This window comes from Phacochoerus africanus, chromosome 14 (genome assembly GCF_016906955.1).
Source record: "Phacochoerus africanus isolate WHEZ1 chromosome 14, ROS_Pafr_v1, whole genome shotgun sequence".
Lineage (NCBI taxonomy): Eukaryota > Metazoa > Chordata > Mammalia > Artiodactyla > Suidae > Phacochoerus > Phacochoerus africanus.
In genome coordinates, this window is record NC_062557.1 from 53371511 (window position 1) to 53397498 (window position 25988).

Sequence of the window (25988 nt, forward strand, 5' to 3'; positions counted from 1 at the left end):
AAACCAACTCTTTCTGGTCGACTTCCTTTTTTTTTTTTTGTCTTTATGCCTTTTCTAGGGCCACACCCGTGGCATATAGAGGTTCCCAGGCTAGGGGTTGAATCGGAGCTGTAGCTGCCGGCCTACGCCAGAGCCACAGCAACGTGGGATCCGAGCCGCGTCTGCAACCTACACCACAGCTCACGGCAACACCGGATCCTTAACCCACTGAGCAAGGGCAGGGACCGAACCCGCAACCTCATGGTTCCTAGTCGGATTCGTTAACCACTGCGCCACCAGGGGAACTCCTTGACTCCCTTTAAAACCACAATAAAACCCCTAACCGGGGGTCCCAGTCCTTCAGGCCAGGTGAGCTGCAATACAGTTGAGAAGAATCTGGTTTGTTCGTGGGTAATCCAATGCAGGCCTAGAACACCTGAGGCAGCTTAGCTCTGTAGAGGCCAGGGTCACTTGGTACCTGTTGTGTTTACTGGTTTCTATTGTGAAGCATGACCTTTTCCTGACCTTGACCCCTGAGCTGGGGTCCGTTTTCCTGGAGCCTATGCTGATGATCTGGACCTCACTGACGGCCCTTCCCCCGGGGCGAGGACTGGTCTGAGAATCCCCGGATGCACAGACAGCTCCATCTCCACATTTCAGCTGTTCATTCACATCCTGTGCTCAGCACCCACACGCAGCACAGGCTGGAGTCACACAGCTCCCACTCCGCTTTCCTCCCTCCCATGCCTGATCCCCGCCTTCCCCCAACATGCAATAAAGTTTCAGATGGGTCTAAAAATGTTTGCCATCTTGCCCCTATTTGCAGGAACAGCAACATAACAATTCCTTTGGGCATCTTGAAACATCACTCTTTTGCAGCCTTCAAAAGAAATATCCTACTTTTCAGGTCCCTGCCCCCCTCTTCTTCTTCTTCTTCTTCTTCTTCTTCTTCTTCTTTTTTTTTTCTGGCTGCACCTGCTGCACATGGAAGTTCCCAGGCCAGGGATCAAATCTGAGCTGCAGCTATGAGCTATGCCACAGCTGTGGCACCACCAGCTCTTTAACCCACTGTGCCACAGCAGAAACTCCAAGGTGCCCCTCTTAACTCTAGGATGAGTGGACTCTAATTACTGTAGGAAGGTGGGGAAAGTTAAAAACAAGTGTAATTTGGGAAGCCAGCCAGAACCACTGCAGTCCTGATCATGGCAGGAAACTCCCCTCCTGAGCTTCCAGGGCAAGCGTGATAATCTGGGGATATTTCTTTCACCCAGTGCTTTGTGGGTAGGGGGTCATCTGTCACATCTTTGGGGGTGGATGTTGGTGGTCTCACTTGCCGGGTAGCCTTCCCTGCTCATTGTAATCTTAGTGAGTCTGCGATCCAAGTGCCCTGCTCTGCCCTGGCCTTGGAGTGGCATAGGACCACGATGGCCAATGGACTCCTTCTCAGTCTGCGTGACCTTTGTGCCGATGATGGCCAGGACTGGAGGAAGCCTGGAGCACTCTCTGAGGTCACCGCCTCCCTCTCCTTGTCCTGGTGGCAGATGTGTCTGCTCCTTTTCTGGTGCCTGCTGCATCAGTGGTTCCTCAATGCTCCGCTACTTTTTATTGTTGAAAATGAAATTAACCATATGGGTTTCTACTGCTTGTCTCCAAAAAACCTTTATCAGTACACGGCTTTCCTAAACACAGTTCAGTGTGTCTTTATTGTTATCACTAAAGTGAGTGCAAAGTAAGTGGCTTTTGAAATATGTAGATTTCTGCAGTGCGACCCCCCCCAACCCCTATTCTTCCTGATAACCAAACCCCAGCTGGTTAAAGACAACCAGGAATAGGGCGACACCAAGGATTCCTGGTTGAAGCTCCTGACTGGGTAATTCGCTGGTTGAAGCTTCTGATTGGTTGAATTACAGGTTGACGCTTCTTCTGATTGGCTGAGGCTGAGAGTGAGTGTGGGGTGGAAGGATGCGTATCCTAGGAACAATGACAGCCTGGTGGCTGAGCCTCCCTGGCGTGTCCTCTACCCTCCCTGGGGACAGGGATCTTCAGTGGCATAGGAGTCTATGCCTGCGAGCTGGAGGAGTGGTCTCTGACTTGCTGGGGGAACCTTAGAAGATACACATTTGGGGGGAAGTGTCTTCTCTGCTCGTTGTCCCAGGTTGGTGTAGGAGGAAGAGGTTCTGGAATCAGCCAGACCTGAGTGCCAATCCTGGCTCTGCCACTTACCGGCTGTGTAGCTTCAAGCAAATTCCCTAACCTCTCTGAGCCTGTCTCCCCTTCCAGTAAAATGAGGACAATCCTACTGACAACCCTACGTCACAGAATCCTTCCGATGTCTGCATGAGGCAACGTTCACAGCTGGATGCTGCGACCTAGATGGCTGGCTTCAAATTCTGATTTGACCGTATAATATCCATGTGACCTTGGGAACAATATCTGTCCCCTCTGTGCTTCCCTTTGCCCTTTCAGTAAAATGAAAGTAGTCATACACTCTATCTGATGGGGGCTTTATGAAGACTAAACAAGTTAATAATTGTCTAGAGCTTTTCCCACTACTTGATATATTATAAGGGCCACAGAAGTTTCTATTAAACAAATACAAGTGTTTGGCAATAAATTTTGGCTCTTGCTGTCATGGTTTCCAATGTCCAGCTCAGTGACCGGCCAGCAGCTGAGGCTCCTATCAGCCTGTGGATGCTTGTTTTTCAAGATATTCTCCCATTTGGGCAGCTGAGTTGGGGTCTCCCAGCCTGGCTGGGTGGAAGTGGTCCTGCCAGCCCGGGGGGGGGGGGCATTGCCACCTGCCAGAGGGGCCCTCCCCACTCTGCAACCAAGAAAGCAGACCCCTCTCCCCCAGACGACACTGACCAGACTGACCTGAGTTCTCCATGGGAGCCTGGGCTGTGTGTGAGGAGGATGTGGTTGTCTCGGGCCGCAGAATGGAAAGTAAAGTGGTTATTTTTCTGCAGAGAGGTGGTTCTGCAAAATAAGAGACAGTTAGTGTAAGGGGCGGGGAAGTGCAGGGAGCACATCTGGAGACTGGAGAGGCCTCCTGGGGACCGAGGCGTCTAACACACTGGAGAGGAGTCCGGGTTATTTAAGAAGCACTTTTGTGGTGCTTGCTATATGCCAGGCACCCTTTCCTCCCCCTCCTTTTAGGGCCACCCCCACGGCATATGAAGGTTCCCAGGCTAGGGATCAAATCAGAGCTGCAGCTGCCGGCCTACACCACAGCCATAGCCACAAAGGATCTAAGCCGCGTCTGCAACCTACACCACAGCTCGAGGCAATGCTGGGTCCTCAACCCACTGAGCGAGGCCAGGGATCGAACCTGCGTCCTCATGGATGCTAGTCAGATTCGTTTCCACTGAGCCACAACAGAAACTCCCAGGCACACTTCTAAGCACTTAAAAACTATCAACTCTTTCGTATTAACCTCATGAGGTATGGTGTTCTCTAAACTCTGCAGATAGGGGCGCCCAGAGAGGCTAAATAACGACTCAAGATCAAATAGCTAATTCGTAAAGGAACAAGCCCTTGAACTCAGGCCATCTGGCTCTAGGGTTCAGGATTTCAGTCATGACCCTAAGCTGTCCCATGGTGACCCCAGCTGGAGAGGCTCCCAAAGTCTGCTTCCCAGGGCAATGCACTGCACAAATGAAAAGCAGAGGAACGCTGATTGAATCCAAGAGCGTGTTCTTTGCAAAAGGAAAATACACACATATTTGGGAAAGCTAGAGAGAGAACAAGACGATAATATAAAGGTCTGAACCCTCTATATCACACATGGTTTTCTGGGAAAACAAAAATGACTCAAAGGCTTCAGAAAAGAGGGTAAAACTGCTTATGTTAGAACCAGAGTGGAAATAGAAAAAAGTCGCCAAAGACTTAGCTCTTAAAAAGCAGTGTCTGTCTGGAGTTTCCACTGTGGCTCAGCTGTAACAACCCTGACTAGGACCATGAGGACGCAGGTTCGATCCCTGGCCCTGCTCAGTGAGTTAAGGATCTGGCATTGCTGTGAGCTGTGGCTGTGGTGTAGGCTGGCAGCTGCAGCTCCACTTTGACCCCTAGCCTGGGAATCTCATATGCCTCGTGTGCAGCCCTAAAAAAGAAGGGGGGGAGTTCCCGTCGTGGCGCAGTGGTTGACGCATCCAACTAGGAACCATGAGGTTGCGGGTTCGGTCCCTGCCCTTGCTCAGTGGGTTAACGATCCGGCGTTGCCGTGAGCTGTGGTGGAGGTTGCAGACGCGGCTCGGATCCCGCGTTGCTGTGGCTCTGGCGTAGGCCGGTGGCTACAGCTCCGATTTGACCCCTAGCCTGGGAACCTCCATATGCCGCGAGAGCGGCCCAAGAAATAGCAACAACAACAACAACAACAACAACAAAAAAGACAAAAAAAAAAAAAGAAGGGGGGGTTGGGTGTCTGGCTCAGATGTTTCCTCTGATAAGTTCTCTCAAACTTGAAGAGTAAAAAAAATTTCTATGTTACTTAAACTGTTCCAAAGCACAGAGCAAGAGGAAAAGACTCTCTGAAAACGCCAGCTTATCTTTGATCTAAAAAGGAAGTTTTTAAAAATAGGTAAAGCACGTCCCATCTATTGGGATATAAAAAGAAAAACAAGGAGTTCCCTTGTGGTGCCATGGGTGAAGCGTCCAGCATTGTCACTGAAGTGGCTTGGCTCGCTGCAGAGGCGAGACTTCGACCGCTGACCGGGGAACTTCTACGTGCCACAGGTGCAGCCAAAAAAAAAAAAAAAAAAAGCAAGAGGGAAAGAAAAGAAAAAAAAAACCCAACAAAAAATAACTAGTGTTGGCAAAGGTGCAGAGACATAAGGACCTGGGCGTGTTGTTGGCTGGAATGTGCGATGGTGCAGCTGCAGCAGAAAATAGCATGGCGATTCCTCAGAAAGCTAAACAGAGACTTACCGCCTGGTTTACCAGCAATCCCGCTTCTATATAAATACCCGAAAGAACTGCAAATAGAAATCTATCAGATCCTCGTACAGCGATGTTCACAGCAGCATTATTCAAAACGGCCAAGGTAGAAATACTCCCAGTGTCCATGACAGGTGACTGGCTACACAAAATACGGTCTATACACACAACGCAAAAGTGTGCAGCCTTAAAAAAGAATGCCATTCTGATACGGGCTACAAGGCGGGTGGAGCCTGAAAACATCATGCTGAGTGAGATCAGCCAGACACTAAGGGCAAATGTTATACGCGTGCCTCTACACGAGGCAGGCAAAATAAGCACCTTCACAAAGACAGACCACGTGACAGGGGTTACTGAAAGCTAAGGGGGAGGGAGGAATGGGCAGTTTCTGTTTAACAGGTACAGACAGCGTTCCCACCTGGGAGGATAAGATAGGCTCATCGGGACCTGGACAGTAGTGATGAATCATGTCACACCAGGAACGCACTGCACGCCACTGGATCGTGCACGTTAAAGGAGTTTAAATGGGTAAACTTCATGGTGGGTGTATTTTACCACGATAAACAAACAGATCGGGCTCATCTATACATATGAAAGTCCAATTTACAATAATTACCAAGTAATTCAATTGGATATACTAAAATTCTCAGGTACTCTGAATAACCTTACCCTATTGATATCATAGAAACGGATATCCACATGTGATACACCATGGACAAATATTAGAAAAAAATAACAACACCAACTGTTGGTGAGGACGTGAGAAAATCTGCTGCCATCCTCAGCGGGCACGAGTGGGAATGGGTGTGGCTTCTCTAGAGGGCAGCTGGGCCACGTGTGTCAAAACTCAAAATGTGCAGGCTTTTTTGTCCAATTTCACTTTTAGGAATTTATCCTAAGGAAATAACTGGACAGGTGAATAGGAATATGTACAAAAAGGTTGATTAAAACAGTTTTCTGGAATTCTCCTGTGGCATGGCAGGTTAAGGGTCAGGCAATGCCACTACAGTGTCTCAGGTCGCTGCTGTGCCTTGGGTTTGATTCCTGGTCCGGGAACTTCCACAGGCTGTGGGCGTGGCCAAAAATGTAAGGAAGTTGAATTGTGAATTAATAAAATGGATTTTTTTAAGAAACTATTTTTTTAGGCATGTGTCCACAGCATGCGGAAGTTCCTGGGCCAGGGATTGAACCCACACCACAGCAGCGACCCTAGCCACTGTAGTGACGATGCTGTATCCTTAACCCATTGCACCACAAGAGAACTCCCCCTTTGTCTTCTCTGGTTTTTCCTGCTACAGCCTCCAGGCAATCCTGGGACAACTGGTAGCAATGACAGTAATGGCATTTGTGGCCATGGAGGTCCTAAAATTTTGAGGAAGGGGAATTCTCTCTGAGAGAAACTGTGGTTCTAAGGGCACAGGGAGAATTCTTTTTTTTTTTTTTTTCCCCCTTTATCGGAAAAACAAAACCCAGGAATAAGAAACAGAAAATAAATAATAAAGTAGTATACCTAAATTAAAACATATCAATAATTCATTAAATGTAAATGGTCTAAACACACCAACTAAAGGATTATGAGCACAGACAGAAAAAACAAAACCAAAACTAATTCTATGCTGTTTGCAATACATTCACTTCAAATATAATGCCAGGGAGTTCCTGCTGTGGCTCAGTGGTAATGAATCTAACTAGTATCCATGAGAATGTGGGTTCAAATCCCTGGCCTCACTCACTGGGTTAAGGATCCAGCACTGCCATGAGCTGTGGCACAGGCCAGCAGCTACAACTCTGGTTTCACCCCTAGCCTCAGAACTTCCATATGCCACAGGGGTGGCCCTAAAAAGACAAAAACAAAATGAAACAAAAATATAATGCCATGTGTATAATGCCATATACATTAAAAGACAAAGAGCAGGAAAAAATATAGTATGCAAACACTAACCAAAAGGAAACTGAATGGCTCTATTTATAAGAAACAAATTAGATTTCAGAGCAAGGAAAGAAAGACATTTGCATAATGATAAAAAGGTCAATTTATAAAGAAGACATAACAATCTTAAATACATATGCACCCAACAAAAGGGTTCCAAAAATACATAAGGAAAAAATGAATAAAACCCAAGGATAAGTAGACAAATCCACAATCATAGTTAGAGATTTTAACAATCCTCTCAGAACAAGCAGAGGGAGAATCAGCAAAAATACAGAAAAACTGGACAATACCATCAACCAACCGAATTTAACTGGCATTTATAAAACACTGCACACAACAAAATAACAGAATATAACTCAAGTGCACGTGAAACATTCACCAAGACAGACCATTCCCTGGATCATAAAATAGACCTTCACATGTTTGGAGTAATTGAAATTGTACAAAGCAGGTTTGCTGACCATAACGAAATTAAGTCAGTAACATAAAGATCATTTGAAAAACCTCCAAATATGTGTATATACTAAACAACGCATTTCTAAATAATCCGAGGGCCCAGAAAACACAAGAGGAAGAAACAATTCCAGCTCATTTTATGACCACAGCACTAACCCGATACCGAAACCAAAGATTGTACAAGAAAACAGACCAACGTTCCTGGCAAACATGTGAAAAACTGTTCAACGAAATCCTAACAGGCCAAGTCCAGCAAATATATAAAAAGAATAATGCATAACAATCTAAAGGGTTTTATCCCAGGGATGCAAGACTGTTTCAATATTTAAAAGTCAATCAGTGTAATTGACCATGTCATTAAAGACTAAAAAAGAAAAAACATATGATCCTATGAATTACTGTAATAAAAGCACTTGACAAATTAATTTTATTTTATTTTTTTCTTTTTAGGGCCGCACCTGCGGCATATGGAGGTTCCCAGGTTAGGGGTCCAAATGGAGCTGCAGCTGCCGGCCTACACCACAGCCACAGCAACCTGGGATCTGAGCCACATCTGCGACCTACACCACAGCTCACGGCAACATCAGATCCCACTGAGCGAGGCCGGGGTCCAACCCGCATCCCCATGGATACGCAACGGAGTCGTTTCCGCTGCGCCACAATGGGAACCCCCACATGTGACAAACTTTAATACTCATTCTTGATAAAAAAAAAATGTCCAGCAAATCAGAAATACAAAGGACCTTCATTAATAAAGGGCATCTACCCAAAAAACCCCACAGCTAACAAACGGAACAGTGAAGAGGCAAGAAGATTCACTCGCAGCATTCCCGTCCACCAATTCGACTGAATACTGGCATCTTGCGTCATAAGGGGGGGAAAAAGGGAGAAAGTAAAAGAGGTATACAGATCGGAAAGAAAGAAAGAAAGAAAACTATTTGCAAATAAAATGACCCTATTCAAAGGTCACAAGTCCACACTAAAAAAATCTGAAAGAACTTCCTAGAACTAATAAGTGAGTTTAGAAGTCACTAGAAAAAAAAAAAAAAAAAAAGGAGGAGTCCCCGTCGTGGCGCAGTGGTTAACGAGTCCAACTAGGAACCATGAGGTTGCGGGTTCGGTCCCTGCCCTTGCTCAGTGGGTTAACGATCCGGCGTTGCCGTGAGCTGTGGTGTAGGTTGCAGACGCGGCTCGGATCCCGCGTTGCTGTGGCTCTGGCGTAGGCCGGTGGCTACAGCTCCGATTTGACCCCTAGCCTGGGAACCTCCATATGCCGCGAGAGCGGCCCAAGAAATAGCAAAAAGACAAAAATAAATAAATAAAGTATGCTTTAAAAAAAAAATTCTAGAATTTACAAAAAAAAAAAAAAAGGAAAGCTTGTTCAGTGGTGCTCTCGCATCTTTATAAAACTCCAGAGCATTTACACACGAGGCGCAGCTACCTTCTGGAAAACATCTGAGGAACTGGGGTGGAAAATGGACATTTCGCTCTGTACCCTTTTTGATCATTTTGATTTTTTTCAATTTGTGCATGTTTTATATATTCTAAGAGCAAAAAAGCCTCTATATCTAATTACCAACTTACAGGAGATACAGAACTTGCTGACACATGTTACTAGGATGCAAAGCCTAGGTTCTGATAAACTTTTTTTTTTGCTTTGCTTTTTAGGGCTGCACTTGCGGCATATGGAGGTTCCCAGGCTAGGGGTCGAATTGGAGCTGTAGCTGCCAGCCTATACCACAGCCACAGCAACGCCAGATCCGAGCTGCATCTGCGAACTACACCATAGCTCACGGCCATGCTAGATCCTTAACCCACTGAGCAAGGCCAGGGATTGAACACACAACCTCATGAGTCCTAGTTGGATTCACTTCCACTGCGCCACAACGGGAACTCCAGGCTCTGATCAACTCTACAGGACAAACATTCTGTGTTATTTAACAGATAATCACAAGGAAGGTGGGGTGATGGTGCGAGGGGAGACATGAAGCGAAGGAAGAGGGGCGATAGATTAACGGCATTTAAGAGACATCAGAAACCAAGTGAACGTGTGAATCTTGTTTCAATCCCAATTCAAACCATTACCAAGCCCCACAACATTCGAGGTAACTGGGAATTTGACCATCACAGAAATCTGGGCAGAGAGAGGTAACAGTACTGTAGCTCTGTTTAAAACAAAAACAAACAAACAAACAAAAAAGTTATCTCTATTTATTTATTCATTTTTAGGGCCGCACCTGCAGCATGTGGAGGTTCCCAGGCCAGTGGTGGAATCAGAGCTCTAGCTGCCGGCTTACACCACAGCCACAGTAACGTGGGATCCAAGCCGTGTCTAAGACCTACACCACAGCTCACGGTGATGCGGGATCCTTAACCCACTTGGCGAGGCCAGGGATCGAATCTGTGTCCTCATGGATACTGGCCAGATTCATTAATCACTGAGTCACGACGGGAACTCCTCTACATCTGATTCCTGAATGTTAAGTATCTTTGACTTTATTTTTATTATATGACAAATGGCACACAAAAGAGAGAGCCGAGGAGTTCTCTTGTGGCCCAATGAGTTAAGCATCTGGCATTGTCACTGCAGCAGCTCAGGTCGCTGCCGTGGCACATGTTCAATCCCTGGCCTGGGAAGGTTCACATGCCCCAGGTGCAGCCAATAGAAAAAGAGAGAAAGAGGAGTTCCTGTCGTGGCTCAGTGGTTAACGAATCCAGCTAGGAACCACAAGGTTGCGGGTTCGGTCCCTGCCCTTGCTCAGTGGGTTAAGGATCCGGCGTTGCTGTGAGCTGTGGTGTAGGTTGCTGACGCGGCTCGGATCCTGCGTTGCTGTGGCTCTGGCGTAGGCCGGTGGCTGCAGCTCTGATTCGACCCCTAGCCTGGGAACCTCCATATGCCGTGGGAGTGGCCCAAGAAATGGCAAAAAGACAAAAAAAAAAAAAAAAAAAAAAGAAAAGAAAAAGAAAAAGAGAGAAAAGAGACAGAGAGAGTGCTGACATATATTCAAGTTGGGAAGCCAAATAATAAAACAGGAGTTCCTGCTGTGGCAAAACACGCTCGGCGGCGTCTCTGCAGCACCAGGAGATAGGTCCTAACCCCAGCCTGGCACAGTGGGTTAAAGGATCTGGTGCTGCCACAGCTACAGCATCAGGTCACAACTGTGGCTGGGATCTGATCCCTGGCCTGGGAACTCCATATGCCTCTAGGCAGTCAATAATAATGATAATAATAATAATAATAATAAACCAGACACCCTGAGCTCCTTATTCAAGAACACGACCAGTGTGTTGCACTGTGTGTAACGTGTAACTATAAACCTATTAAAATAATTGCTCTTCTCTCAACTCCTGGGTCCCTGAGGCTGCTGAGCTGTGAGGCTGCCCACACCAGGCGGAGGGGTAATGGGCTGGAGTCTGAAGAATCAGGTTCAAGTCCCAGCCCCTCCCCCCGCCTCCTGTGTGGCCCACGGGGGCCTCTCTGAGCTGCAGGTGCCTCCTCTGTTCGTGAGAGGAGCACCCAGAAGCGTCAGGCAGAACATCAGATGATTTTATGACAGCATTTTGAGCAAGGGCTGGGCTTGGACGTTGGGGACCCAAACTAAAGAGGGGAAAGTGGCAAAAGCATTCATGCTGTTCATTCTGCAGATGCTCAGCGGCACGGTTTGGTGGGTAAGCGTAGCTCCTGAAATCAAAGTGAACTACGAAGATTCAAACATGAAAATCGACCATGAGTGAAAGACCTCGGGGGGCTCCCAGTCCAGGGAGAGGAGCCGGAAAATGACAACAATGCTTTGGTCAGAGCCACTGCCCAGATAGACAGGCAGCACGGACAGGGCAGATCTGGGTCAGGACCCCCAATCCTGGGGGGGCAGAGAAGCCCAGAGAAGTGTCTCGAGGGGGACCTACAAAGTTAGGTTCCCAAGTCCCCCCCCATCAGCTGTGAGGAAGGATCTAATAACCTTTGCTCCAACCCCACTGCCTCCCCCCCCCACCCCCCGCCACCTGCCCCCGTCCCGGGTCCAAGCCACCATCGGCTCTGGCTCAGACTAGAGTGGTGCCCCCAGTGGGCCTCACAGCTTCCAGTCCCCCCTACAATCCAGCCCCCAATGAAAGCCTTCCAAGGACCTCCCTCGGACCTCACAATGAACCCCGCATTCATCCTGCCGAAACCTGGCCAGATCTGAGCCCGGCGCACCTTCCCAGCCCCGTCTCATTCCGCTCTCCCTCTGGCTCACCAGCCTCACACCTCAGGGCTCTTCGTGTTCCTCAGTCCTACCTCAGGGCCTCTGCATGCTTCTGCCTGGAACACCTTTCTCCCAAGCTTTTGTCACAGCTAGCTCCTTCTCAACATTCAAGTCTCATTTTACTGCCCTTTGTGAGTTTTTTTTTTTTTTTTGGCTTGCCCGGGCATACAGAAGTTCCCAGGCCAAGAATTGAACCTGTGCCACAGCAGTGACAATGCCAGATGCTTAACCCACTAGGCCACCAGTGAACTCCCTCAGGTCTCATTTTAAATGCCACCTCCTTAGAGAGGCCTTTCCTGACCCGTCTTTCTAAAACAGCCCTTGGAGTTCCCTCATGGCGCAGCGGGTTAAGGATCCAGCATTGCCACTGCAGCAGCAGCTCAGGTCACTGCTGAGGCATGGGTTTGATCACTGGCCCAGGAACGTCCACATGCCATGGGTGCCCCCCCCAAAAAAGAGGAGTGTATGTCTCTGGACTTACTTTGAAAAGCTGGGGGTGGTCTGGGCTGATTTTTAATTGGGAGTAAAATTCTAAGAAGCTTGAACAATCACTGTCAGAAGACTTTCCTGTTCGTTCCTCTATTTGTTCATTCGCTCACTCATTCATTCATCAAACACTTATTCAGTGCCCATATACACACTGGTGCGGGTACTGGGGATGCTCCCCCTTGTTCCTCTGAGGGGACCTCTGTCCTCTATTTCCTGTCCGTCGGGGCAGCTGACCGCACCGGTGTGGGGGAGAGCCCTCAGGGGTCAAGCTTGCACCAGACAGGAAACAGAAAGAAGCAGAACCCAGATCATTCTCAAAATGCATCAGCGTCTCCTTGGTTTCACTTCAGGAGGACATGACTTTCTCAGGAAGTAAAGCCTGCCCGGTTAAGCACCCACACAAGCCCCTGAGGTTTTCGCGATGCACCTCGTGGGAGCTGACTGCACGTACCGCGCTGTAACACGGTGACGATTTCAGGGCCCGTTGGCGGGGGAAGGAAGCCTTCATCCTATACTGAACGGCCCCCACTTTCTCAGGGATGATCCCTATTTCAGCCGTGGGGGCTGCACCACACACAAAGCAGGTGGATGGGGCGACCGTCCAGCCCCCCTCTGCCTCACTGGCCTCTTGGTAATGTCCCCGGCCAGGGAGGGCGAGGTTTTGTCATTTATCCAAAGAGGTGCTTGCTGCATGTGTCTGTTCCGAGGATATGCTTCTCCCTCATTTGAACAAAGGCCCCTCTGTGCGGGCAGCTGCCCTGGCGTGGTCTCTGCTCTTTCACCCGACTGCCAATGTGCCGAAGGCTGGGAAGCCAGATGAGCACACGGGCTTGTCTTGTGCGCAAAAGGTGGAGACAAAGCTCAAGAGACTGATCTACGAAAAGAGCATGGAACTCCCATCCATGGGCTTGAACATCCATTCGGGCTGCTCCGAGGCCCTCTAGCGCTCTTCCCAGCCCCCAGAAGTGTTTTGAGTGACTGGGATTGCTGAGGAAATCAAAGAGCATTTACGAAACATTGTCTCCATGGGCCAGGCCAGAGCATCTAGAGATAAATGTATGAGACACAGTCCTTGTCCTTAGCGGCTCGGGGTCTACCAGCCTGTTTAACTCCTTACTGACCCCAGTACAGCCCTACCCACCACATTCTCTACCCACGATTGGCACACTGGCCCCAAAGCCCACAACAAACTTGACCACACACCCATTTCACAGACTCATGACACCATGTTTGGTTATCAGTTAGCCATTAATAAATAATAAACTGCCTTCGCTGACCAGGTTCACCGTCGTTGTTTTTACAAAAACGTGCCTGTCTTCCAAGCGTCACGTAGCCTAACAGTAAGACGTTTGCCCAAGTTTTTTTGTTTGTTTGTTTTTGTCTTTTTGTCTTTTTTTAGGGCTGTACTCATGGCAGATGGAGGTTCCCAGGCTAGGGGTCCAATTGGAGCTGGAGCCACCAGCCCACGCCACAGCCACAGCAACGCCGGATCCTTAACCCACTGAGTGAGGCCAGGGATCAAACCCGCAGCCTCATGGATGCTAGTTGGGTTTGTTAACCGCTGAGCCACGACGGGAACTCCCCACGCTGTTTTTTAAGGAACTCACAGTCAGCTGTAATCCAGATTGAGCTCAAAGTCATGAAGACAGATTACTGACCCTCCATCTGAGCATGTGCGAGGGTCCATTTGGTGACCGTCTGACATTAGATGCCCCCAAACCTCCACCCTCAGGACATGTTAATGGTGCCATTTTCAGAACATGTGTCCCCAAAAGAACCTGTAGCTTAGCTGCAGAGAATGAGGACGACCTGTTCTTAAGGCCATCGCCTGCCCCCACTGCATCTTTATCTCCTAAGTACCCTTGCTCCTCGCCTTCAACGAGTCGGGTCTGAGATTTGTTCTCTGGTCTCTTCCCTTGGCTGCCTCGTAAATAAACCCTTTCTTGCTGGAAACCTTGGTGTCTTAACGCTTGGCTTGCTTCGTGTTGGGGAAACGAGTCTGGTTCAGCAACTTTTGCACAGGGGACCCAGAGACGTGCTCTGCCGGGTATATTGTTAGAATTCACTGCTCATGTCAAAAAAGACGCCAAATGTCTGAAAGGTATACATGCCATACGGTGAAAGGCAAAGTGTCCTTCTTCCCAGAAGCCACAGCTTTAGAACATTGGAATGTGCCGCCCACATGTAAAAGCCACTGCAGTGGCTCGGGTCACTACTGTGGCATGGGTTCGATCCCTGACCCAGGAACTTCTACATGCCATGGGTGCACCCCCCCCCAAAAAAAGTCATATTTAGCATAAAAATTTAGATACTCAGCTTTTACTTAAAAGGAATCACTAGAGCATCTGGAAGAACTTCCATGCGGCACCCATCAGGGGGCCTTGGTTGCCCCCCCGCAAGGCCCCCATAGTCACCCCTCCTCCTGCATCCACCATCAGCTTGTCTGTGGCATTGTTCACGCTCCCTGCCAGCCTTTTGGAGGCAGACAAGCGGGCACTCCACAAGCTATACAGATCTTCCTTAACTTAGAACGGGGTTACATCCCAATAAACCCATCGTGCGTTGAAAACATTCTAAGTCAAAAATGCTTGGGACACGACCACCCTACTGACGTCATCACAGCTCAGCCCCGCCCACCGTAAACGCGCTCAGAACTTCCGCGAACCCTCGTTTGGGCAAAACAGCCTAACGCAAAGCCTCTTTGATAATCAAGGGTTGACTCTTGTGTAATGGATTGAATACTACGCTAAAAGTGAAGCCGTTGTCCGGGTGCAGCGTGGCCGCGCGTCTCTCAACGGCAGAGGCTTGTGATCACGGGGCCGGCTGGGCGCTGCCTTGGCCCGCGTCGCCAGAGAGGACCACACTCACGGTACCGGCCAAGAAAAGATCAACACTTCAAGTCCAGTTTCTACAGAATGCACATCGCTTTCCCACCATGTCGAGTCGAAAAATCTCAAGTCAAACCATCCGAAGCCGGGGACTGACCCTGTGGCCCAGGTCCCAGGTTGCAGGGAGAATCACTCACAGACGTGCCAGACCCGACCCGCGTTGGGGCTGCCCCGCGGTGCCATGTGAGTCACTCGGCAAACATTCCATCAACCTCTCCACTTCTCCACAGCACCTGACGCATTGTATCGTGACTGTCAGGCACTTGTGCTAAGACAAGACAGGGTCCCTGTCCCCAAGCTGTCCCTCCCCAGGCGAGGGACCAGAGTCAAGTCTGTCCCGCATGGTTGTTCGAGCAAATGGTACGGGAACCAGACATGGTGCTGATGCTCAGATTTCTGTACATCCACTGCATTTTAATACAATTCTTAAAAAATGAGGAAAAAAAAAAAGTACTGGGAAAGAGACAGCAGTCCATTGGGGGGGGACCCAGACTCCGGGGTTAGGATGTTGTGCTATGCCACCCCCCACCCCCCCCACCCCCCCCCACCCCCCGCTGGGGATCTGTCTCAGGCTCCATCTTAGACTGTGGCTCTTTCTCTTTTTTTTGGTGCCACTGGCCAAGCAAATGGCATGTCCACGCTCAGCTCCCAAGCCCCTGCCCTGTCCCAGTTCCCCGAGTCGCGGCAAGGACGTGACATCACAGGACAGAAACACTCCAGCCTCTGCCACCAGCTGGGAGGATTTCCAGCAGCTGGCACAGGCATCACAGAAGGCAGCCAAGGGGTGAATCCCAACAACCCGAGAGAAGCAGCCCCCTCTGGGGTCATTGCCCTGTGGTCTCTGACCTCCCTTCCCCCCCCTCACCTGGGCCTGCCAGTCATTCCTTGTTTCATTTGCTCAATAGTTATTGAGCCTCATGTGTCCTACAGACTCCAGGTGGGACAACCAGGTCTTCAGATGAAGATCGAGTAAGTGGATGGATTCAGTCATTCACACAATGAATCTTTATTGAGCCCCTTCTCTATCTTTTTTTTTTGTCTTTTTGCTATTTCTTTGGGCCACTCCCGCGGCATATGGAGGTTCTCAGGCTAGGGGTCGAATCAGAGCTGTAGCCGCCGGCCTACGCCAGAGCCACAGCAACGCGGGATCCGAGCCGCGTCTGCAACCTACACCACAGCTCACGGCAACGCCGGATCGTCAACCCACTAAGCAAGGGCAGGGACCGAACCCGCAACCTCATGGTTCCTAGTCGGATTCGTTAACCACTGCGCCACGACGGGAACTCCCCCTTCTCTATCTTAGACCCTGTTCCGGGACCTGGGGGATGTGGCCATCATTTAAGGTAGACAAAAACACCAGCTCTCATAAAAGGTGGAGGGGACAGACAATAAAAGCAATAATTACGTTGTATATTAGATGCTAAGAGCTAAGAGGGGCTGTGAGGGTCCAGAGGTGGGGGGGGTGCGATTTTAAATGGTGACATCTTCTGAAAAAGATGTCAAAAAAAGATGTCACTAAGGAGGTGACATCTGAGTAGAAGCCTGCCTGGGGAAGGGAGCAAGGGAAGAAGCCAGGTGTTATCTGCAGGAAACCTCCCAAACAAAGGGACAAGCCAGTCAAGAGCTGACGAGGGAGGTGCCTGAGGTTTTTCAAGGGACAGCACGGCTGGGGCACAATCAGTGAGGGGACAGTAGGAGGGGCTGGCAGACTGTCCTCCGTGGGTCTGTGCCCGCCTTGTGAGCTTCTGTCCCAGCTCATCTCTTCTCTTCCAGAAGGTTTGTATCATGAACATTCTTAGAACAGAGAGAGAGTCTTCTCCAAGGCCAAGGACGGATTTTCTTGCAGACCCAGTGGAGCAGAGACAGCGGCTCCTTCCAGGGCAAAGGTGGCAGCTTTGCTTGCAGCTCATAGTGAGAAATAGCAGCTTTCCTAAGCTCAGGGCTCCTCAGCCATGTCATGCAGCCATCACTTGGGACCTCCTCCGCGCTGCTCCCCTGGGACTCGGGGGCAGGATGCTCATGCCGCCGGCTGCCCCGAGAGCGATAAAGACCTTGGCTGCTGACTCTAGAGTCTCATATTTTCTGCCAGCATCCCCCAAATTGTGGCAGCCTAATTTGTTAGTGACAAGTAGGGTACAATCTTAGACCCGTCACAGCTCTTGCCAGGGAGACGAGACCAGAGACAAAGAATGAATGAGTGAATGAATGAACTGGGATTCGGCGGGCGTTCTTCCTTCAACACAGGACATCAGCCACGAACAGTCCCCCGGGCAGGTGCAAACACATGGCTGGTCACTGCCTTGGGGTGAGGCAGGCCACAGTACCAGCCACGGGACCACAGAGGTGGCTCTACGGTACACAGCAGGAAGCAGAGGGGGCCCCGTTCTGCGTGTGCAGAGATCATGGCAAAGGCTTCCTGGCTGGAGGAAGGGCTGAACAGGGGAGGATTTAGGGGGTCTGAAGAGGCCTGGCTCCAGGTCAGTGTTTCACCACGACAACCTCAGCTTCCTACGATCCCTGCCTGCCGCAGTCCCCCGCCCCCATTGCTGGCTCCTGGGCAAACTGTTCGGATAGAAAAAGCCGCCAGGCAGCCCACCCACGGCCACTCCTTTGGGAAGAAAGACACGGAGTATCCCAGGATTACCCCTCTGTCCCCCTGCGGCCCCCTGCCCTCCACTCTAGCCCAGAGAGAAAGGACCTCCCCACCAGGGACCTGCCCCTCTTCTCCCAATGCTGCTGCCTCCCGCCCCCGGGGTGTCAGGACCAGACGTCATTTCCAGGACTGTGACTTTTTTTCTCTCCATGGAAAGTCTAAGACTTGCCAGATATCGCACCCAGTTCTCTGGTTGAGAGCATGGGATTAGCGGAGGCGAAAATGCAAAGCGTGGGGTTCTGAGGGCGCCCCCTCACCCCTCACCCCACGAGGCCCACTGGGCTTTCCAGACTCCCGAGGGCTCCGGCGAGGACCCTGCTCCCCAGAGGAGGACCAGGCAGGCCCGCTTCCCCGCTGTGTCCATCGCTGGCTGGGGAGGAAACACCTGGATGTGAGACAGCGTCTGGGGGAGGAGAGCATTGTTCCCAGGGGCAGCGGGCGTGGAGGGAACCTGCTGGGGCCTGAATACAGACCAGGAAGCCCGGGGGACCAGATGGCCAGGAGCCCGCCCGGCAGGGACGCCCACCATGTCGGCCAAGGAGGTGACAGAGGAGAGCGGCCGAGTAGCTGGGCAGGGAGCATCGGATGCTGGACGCCTGGGTTCCAAGGCTCTCTGTTGCTATGGCAACGCGTTGCTTAGAGTCTTTGCGCCTCAGTTTCCCTATCTATTTTTTTTTTTTGTCTTTTTAGGACCGCACCCATGGCATATGGAGGTTCCCAGGCTAGGGGTCGAATCGGAGCTGTAGCCACTGGTCTACACCACAGCAACGCCAGATCTGAGCCACATCTGCGACCTACACCACAGCTCATGGCAACGCCGGCTCCTCAACCCACTGAGTGAGGCCAGGGATGGAACCTGCATCCTCATGGATGCTAGTCAGATGCGTTTCTGCTGAGCCACGACGGGACCTCCATCAGTGTCCCTCTCTTTCAAGAAGACCTGAGAATATCACGTCTTTCAGAGGATCACTGTGAGGACGCAAAGAAAGGATCCTGGAAAGCCTCTCAGAGCCCAAGGAAGAAACAGGACCTGCCGCTAAGTCCTCCACACACTCCCCGGGGTAGCAGCCAAACTGAATCTCTAGCGGTTCCCTTTCCCAACCTCCACAACCGCTGCCCTAATCTGGGTTTGCACACTTTGTCCCCCTCATTCGTCTCTGCACACAAGCCCTCCGTCCGCTCCAAAGGCCCAGGAGCCACTGTGCAGGGAACCTTCCCTGACCCTGCCTGAGGAGGTGAGTGGCCGTCTCCACCTGCACGCAGCCCTCACCTTCCCTGGGCTCTGGCACCTGTTACTTTCTGTTAGTCACTCGGAGCTGTGTCTCAACCCCACACCAGCCAGGCAGCTCTGGAGGAGGAAGACACGGCTTTGGTCAGACTCTGGTGCCGGCTGCACACACAGAGGATGCTTGGTGTGGGTTCGTGTAAGTGCATGCATGCATGTGTGTGCGTGTGGGCATGTGTGCGGAATGGCCAGACCCAGGAGAACAGAAGATGTCCCAGCGGTGTGTGGACAAGGACCCAGAAGATTCTCGCTGAGCCCTGCACCTTGCTGGCCCACTCTGCAACCTTTGGCAAGTAAGCCTCGGTCTCCCGATCAATAAAACAGGCATTCGAACACAGCTCCAGCCCTCCTCCAACTGCCCATGAGAATCCAATGGGATAACGCATTTATCACTCTAAAGCTCCAGGTCTAATCAGTCCTGTTATGATCGGCCTTCACAGGATTCGGAGAAGAGAGGAGAGGGCTTCTCATGGGGTCCTACAGCCTTTCTTCTTGTGAAAATGGGCTGAATAATCTCCACTGGGCAAAGCAGTCCCAGGAGCCACCACACCTCGGTAACCTTCTCAGAAAGGCTGGACGTGTGTTCGCGAGAACGAGAGATGCCTCGGCCGCCGACAGGCTCTGCTTCCCGCACCTCCCCTCCTGGCCCTTCCACCTGCTCTGCTCAGATCTGCCTCTCCCCGGAGACCCCACCCCAGCCCGCACCTACCTGGAATCAGCTGTCGCTGAGCTCCCCAAGTCCTGCCCGGGGAGGCCGCCAGCCCCAGACAACCCGCTGTCTCGGAGGAGCCCTGACGGGGGTCTGCAGCCTCCAGATCTGCAGAGAAAAGCCCAGTGTCACACAGGCCCGGCTCTGTCCCCTCCTCTTCCTTCCCGTTGCCCACGGCCCTCAAAGCTCCTCCCAGAACACATCCTGCTGTGAGGCTGCTTTCTAGAGAAGCATCTGTGGTCAGCCACGGTCATGGTCACTGGAGGTTCCTTATTCTGATAAGGTGGGAGGGTGGCACCTCCTAGGGTCCCCTTCTGTGCTGCCTGAGCAGCGATGCAGGAAGCCCTCTTTCTCAAGATCCAGACGCACCACCCCCCCCACACACACCGACACTACCAGCCAGACAGCCCACAGGTTCCTCCGACTTGACGGGTATGGATTTAGCTCATCACTTCACCCTCTAAACCCACTTCTCTACTCGGCACCTCTGAATCAGAAACCTGGGTGTCATCCTTTACACCCCATTTCCCCTCACTCACCTGCTCCATCTCAGTGGCACCAAGTCCTGTCCCTGCCTCACGATTTGTTCCCTTTTGGCCCATCCCCACGGCTGTCATGAGATCACTTACGTCTTCCTCCTAAATGATTGCAACGGCCCGACGTCTCCCTGCCTCCACCTCACAGCCAAAGGTGTCTTTTTTTTTTTTTTTTTGTCTTTTTGCTATTTCTTTGGGCCGCTTCCTCGGCATATGGAGGTTCCCAGGCTAGGGGTCGAATCGGAGCTGCAGCCACCGGCCTACGCCAGAGCCACAGCAACTTGGGATCCGAGCCGCGTCTGCAACCTACACCACAGCTCACTGCAGCGCCAGATCCTGAACCCACGGAGCAAGGCCAGGGATCGAACCCGCAACCTCGTGGTTCCTAGTCGGATTCGTTAACCACTGCGCCACGACAGGAACTCCAGCGACTGCTTTTTTTTAAATGATCCCGCCTGTCTCTCGACTCTAGGCTTTCACACGCGTAGTGGGATTGTCTTCCTCCCCCTTCCCCCGCCTCCCCCTAGTCATCTACCTTCAGAACAGAAGAGGGGGGAAACAGGTCAGAGAGGCGGGAGGAAAAATGGAGGGCCAGGGAAGCCAGGGGCGGGGTGTGTGTGGAGGGGACAGTGCCAAGGACATGATGGGCAACTGTGTCCAAGACCCCAGAGAGGACACAGATGCACACGAGCATCCGCTGACCTCGATAATCAGCAAAAGCAGTGCTGGGAGCAGATCACCTCCAAGGTGACGTGCTTGCTAGTTTTGCCATATCCTCTCTTTTTCTCACTTTTATTTTTTTTAGCTTCGCCTGCAGCATGCAAATTCTCAGGCCAAGGATTGAACCCGCATCACAGCAGTGACAAAGCCAGATCCTTAACCTGTTGAGCCACCAGAGAACTCCCATCGTTTTCTCACATTTTAAAGCCAAGCAACATTTGGGGGAAATCGCCAACACATTTCTAGGCCTTTGAAAAACTCACAGCAATGCTGTCATTTGATTTGGTCGAATGGGTTAATGGCTCTGGACAGAGCATGAACGCCTGGATTCACCTGTGCCTGAAACCCTAATGCCTAGGTCTACTTTTTGTTGTTCAACTACATAATCCAATACATGTCCCCTTCACTCCTTTTTTATTTTTTTTTTGTCTTTTTGCTATTTCTTTGGGCCGCTTCCTCGGCATATGGAGGTTCCCAGGCTAGGGGTTGAATCGGAGCCGCGTCTGCAACCTACACCACAGCTCACGGCAACGCCGGATCATTAACCCACTGAGCAAGGGCAGGGACCGAACCCGCAACCTCATGGTTCCTAGTCGGATTCATTAACCACTGCGCCACGACGGGAACTCCTTCACTCCTTTTCGATTAAGACTGTTTGCACTGGGTTTCTGTCACTTGGATCTCTCCTTTGCAACCAAAGAAGAAGTCACCGCCCTTTCTCTGAAAGGGTTTGAATGGGTCTCTTCCCTTCATTCTGCAGAAGAGGTATTTGCAAAAAAAAAAAAAAAAACCCAGAAATTTAAATCATTTGCTCTGTAGCTCAGCTGCCTTTCCATATCTACTTCTTTTCTGTCCCACTCATTCGACTGGACTCACATTTTATCTTGCATCTCTGTATTTGAGTTCTTAGGTCACGTGTCTGTCTCATCCCGCTGCCTTCTGCCAGTAGGTTCCGGGAAAGCAGAGGCTAGGTTTTAATTCATGATTCAGTCCATCAGGATAAGACATCCAATGGGATAAGAGAATGTTAAGAGATGGTTTAGCTTATTAAATAAAACAAATGGGTGGGTGGATGGATGGATGGATGGATGAGTGAGATGAGTAAGTCCAGGTCAGGAAAGAGGACCAAGAAGTCAGCCCCTGCAGGTTCGGGACCCAGCAGCAGCCAGGCAGTGTGGCCATCGCGGGCAGTCCTCCTCCTTATCAGCTCGGGCCTAACTGAAGCGGAAATCACAAGCTGATGTTGGCCTCTTGTGGCTGCACTGTCTCTCTTATCATCAGCTGCTGTCTCTGCAACTACTATGGGTGTGATAGCCGCAGAAGGGGCTGCTTGGGGACCATCGATGGCCCTGGAGCTGGGCCCTGCAAGGAGGAGCTGAGGCACCCTTATTTTGAGGGCACTCGGCTGACGGCCAGCCAGTGACAAAGAGAGCGAAGAGAGGAAGGACCGAAGCCCCACGCCTACATCACCGACATGGGTGGCACTGCCCCCGTGATTGATCCCACGACACCCTTTCCCTCCAGACACTCTACTTAGGGTGTCATCCGGGTTTTCAAGCGAAGCTGCTGCCCAGTTTCTCATCTGCATCCATCTCCCAGGAACAGCCCTCTTCCCCCAAAGAGCACAGGACCCCTCAGCATCCGTGAGAGAGTTCGGATTCCCGGTACTTACTGCTCTGGTCCCCAGATCACGGGGTCAGGTAACGCCACTCTAGAGAGATCAATGCCCAAGATACAGAAGTAGGGGCTCCTCATTTATTCTCAGCCAAGCAGGTGCCCCCTCACCCCCACCCCAGCCCTCACACCCCCACCTCCCGCCTGCCCCCCTCTGGGCACAGCTGTGATGACTTTCTTTCGCAGGTGCCTCTATCCCAGCCTGGGTGTTTGGAAGTCGGTTCAAGGAAGAGCCTGGGGCCACAAGATCACTTATCATTCCTGGAGATCAACTGCTTCTCTTCCACCCTCATTCCTCTTTCTAGTCCTTTCTATTCAGAAAAAGACTTCTTACCTATTTTCCTGTCTATTACAAAGCGGCTGAGAGCTTTACAAAAATTAAGCTTTTAATTTTTTTTTTTCTTTTCTCTTTGGCTGCATCTGAAGTTCCTGGGCCACGGACAGAACCCTTGCCAGAGCAGTAACCAAGCTACAGCAGTGGCAATGCTGGATCTTTAACTACTAGGCAACCGGGGAACTCCAATTAAGCTTTTATTTATTTATTTATTTACTTATCGGCCGTGCCCAAGGCCTGCAGAAGTTTCCGGGCCGCCATCGAACCTGCCAGAGCAGCGACCAAGCCGCCGCAGTGATGTTGCTGGATCCTTAACTTGCTGCACCACGAGGGAACTCCTCCAATTCAGCTTTTAATTTTTACACAAATTAAAACAAGTTCAATCCTGTAACTGGGGCTGGGGTCAGGACACTCTGGAGAGCCAGGGTGTTGGAGGCAGGCCAGAACTATTTGCCTTGGATGTAGGAACGCAGGATCACCTGGGCCGTTGCTCCAGCCCCACTTCCTGCCGGAGTTGTGTGGGATCAGTCAGCAGAAGATGCAAAATTCATCACCGCTTTGAATTTTCTACGGAATTTACTCAGAAAATCCTAATAAGCGATGTAGATTTCACTAAAGGTTACATTGAGAGGAGGGAAAAGACGTGGACATGACTCATCTCTTAATAAGCTATTTAAAAATCTCCCATGCATATTCCCACGGTCAGAATGTTCTCTTCCACACCAAGCCATTGGACTGATCAATTTTTTTTCCTTTCTCTTTTCTCCCCAAGTGATCCCAGCTCACTACCCTCCTGGCTCCTCTCACCCAGATTTTTTCACAAACACATCAAAATCCTTTTTGAGGGCGTTCCCATTGTGGCTCAGTGGAAAAGAATCTGATGAGCATCCATGAGGACACAGGTTCGGTCCCTGGCTTCACTCAGGAGGTTAAGGATCCAGCGTTGCCGTGAGCTGTGGTGTAGGTTGCAGATGCAGCTTGGATCTGCCATTGCTATGGCTGTGGTGTGGGCCCATGGATACAGCTCCGATTGGACCCCTAACCTGGGAACTTCCATATGCCTCGAGTGCAACCCTAAAATGACCAAAAAAAAAAAAAAATCCTCTTTGAAATGTATTCAGAGCACTTCAACCCCACTCTAATCCTTGCCTCCCAGCTTTTATACCCCAAACTCATTAAGAACAACCAAAAGACAAACAGTTCTCTGGACGCATTCTTAGAAAGCTTCAAGAGATAATAAGCCAGAAAATAGCTGTTAGAGAAACGCATTTTACTTTATACAATTGTTTCATAAGTTAGAACGATTATGGAGATGGGTAAAGGCTCATGTTACTGGCGGGTGGTGACCCGTGAGCCAGAAAACACCTCTTCCAGGCATTCACGGTAGGGCTACAGGGACCTGCGGGCCGAGACAGACTGAACCCTGGCCTGTGCTGTCTCTCAATTCCACTCCAGGAAGACCAAGGCCGTGGCAAGGCTGGCCCTCACCTGGTGGGCACCTCTGCTTCTAAGGAATTCCCTCCAGCCCTTATACCTTTGGCCCAGCAAAGCAGGGGCAGCAGAAAAACAACATGCTTTTAAACCAGTGGTTCATAAATTGTGGTTCCTGGCCCAGCAGCATCAGCAGCACCTGGGACCTTGTCAGCAACTAGCACTGTCTGGGGGTTTGGAAAAGGAGCCGCACACATGCCCAGAACTGTCCACACTTTAGTTCCAGTAGTGTTGTCTTGTGGGGGGTGTGAGCACCCAGTATCCTGGCTAAATCGGTGACAGCTGTAGGAAGCAGATGTATACTTTTATCCACTCACCCAGCCTTTCAGCCACAGTTATTTTGGTGGGGAGAAGGAATTTTTATTTTTAATTTTTTTATTTGCTTTTTGCTGCGGCACCCGTGGCATATGGAAGTTCCCAGGCTAGGGGTCCAATCGGAGCTACAGCTGCCAGCCTACCCCACAGCTCACGGCAACAGCAAATCCGAGGCACCTCTGCGACCTGCACAACTCACAACACAGGATCCTTTAACTCACTGAGCAAGGCCAGGGATCCACCCCGCGTCATCATGGATACTAGTCAGGTTCCTTACCACTGAACCACAAGAGGAACTCCAAAATGTTGTTTTTTTAAAACTCTATCCACATTTTTTTTTTAAATTAGCGTTGGAAAAACTACTCAAGCAAATACATTTTCACTGTGAAAACAAACATGTTATAGGCGCGTCTAGAATAAAAAAGAGCTTCATCCTCTCCCTTCCCAGTTTCCTTTCCCTCCTCACCCGGTGATCACCACGTCACAGCTTGGAGTGACTTTTTACAAATTTGTCTTTGACTTGTGTTATTTCTTGGAGATCATTACCCACCCTTCAACCACGCTCTTCTTTTAAATTTAAATGTCCGTATTTTCTGCACTAGTAACGCGGGGATTAAGACGGGAAAGACGCCGAGAACACCTGCCCCTTCCTCCTGCACAAGCCGTGCTGCACGTTGGTGAGGAAACCTTCGCAGCCCTTTGCAGGTGCACGTGTCCCCACGCCCCGCCTCCAAACTCCCCGAGACCCTCGGGCCGCCTTGGGACGGGGTCAGGGGCCGAAAGAACTTGGAGTTGCCGTGGGGTCTGGGCTCCTCTTACTCCCTCGCTTCTCAGGGCAGCCCGGAGAACCTCCTCCCCTCCGGGCACCCCCCTCGCCGCTCCCCTTACCTTGCTAACACGCAGCTTCCCTCCGGGCAGGCCTGCAAGTTTCCCAGAAAGCGGAGGAGAAGCTGGAGGCTCTGGTCGACATCAACTCTCTCCCCACCACGCTCCCTGTTTCCGTCCCACAGAGGAATTCACACTCAGAAGGAGATCAATCGAAAACTCTAAGACCCCCAACCCTTTACTACCGGGGCAAATTGCCGGGCCGCGCACATGCGCGCACACGCCCGCAGGAGCCACACCCCCAAAGGGCGCCGTCCGGCCCCGCTCGGGTCCTCCCGGCCCCTGCGTCGGACCCTCCTCGCTGGGGCGCAGGGTCCCCATCTGTAACGCGGGGGATGGGAGAGGGTGTTTGCAAAGCTCTCAGCAGCTTCCTCCAGCTTCTTCCCCGGACACTCCTGGCTCTGGCCTCGGGGATCTGCCGCTGGTTTTGCTCAGAGAAGCCCCTTTTCTTGGGGGTGGGGGATG

General features: G+C 50.9%; 1 protein-coding gene across 3 annotated transcripts in view; it reads right to left on the reverse strand.

Annotated features, from left to right (window-relative positions):
- PIK3R6 (phosphoinositide-3-kinase regulatory subunit 6) overlaps window positions 1-25752 on the reverse strand; it is a 58686-nt gene extending 32934 nt beyond the window's left edge. The window contains exons 1-3 of one of the 3 annotated variants that reach the window (XM_047757405.1): window positions 25527-25752; window positions 19569-19676; window positions 2845-2955 (exon numbers count right to left, since the gene is read on the reverse strand). In XM_047757405.1, coding sequence (XP_047613361.1) covers window positions 2845-2866 — 22 coding nt within the window. In that variant the 5' untranslated portion in view covers window positions 2867-2955; window positions 19569-19676; window positions 25527-25752. Of the gene's footprint in view, window positions 1-2844; window positions 2956-19568; window positions 19776-25526 lie in introns of those variants that run through there. The other 2 variants (XM_047757404.1, XM_047757406.1) reach the window with 2 other exon arrangements.
- Window positions 25753-25988: the final 236 nt, after the last annotated feature.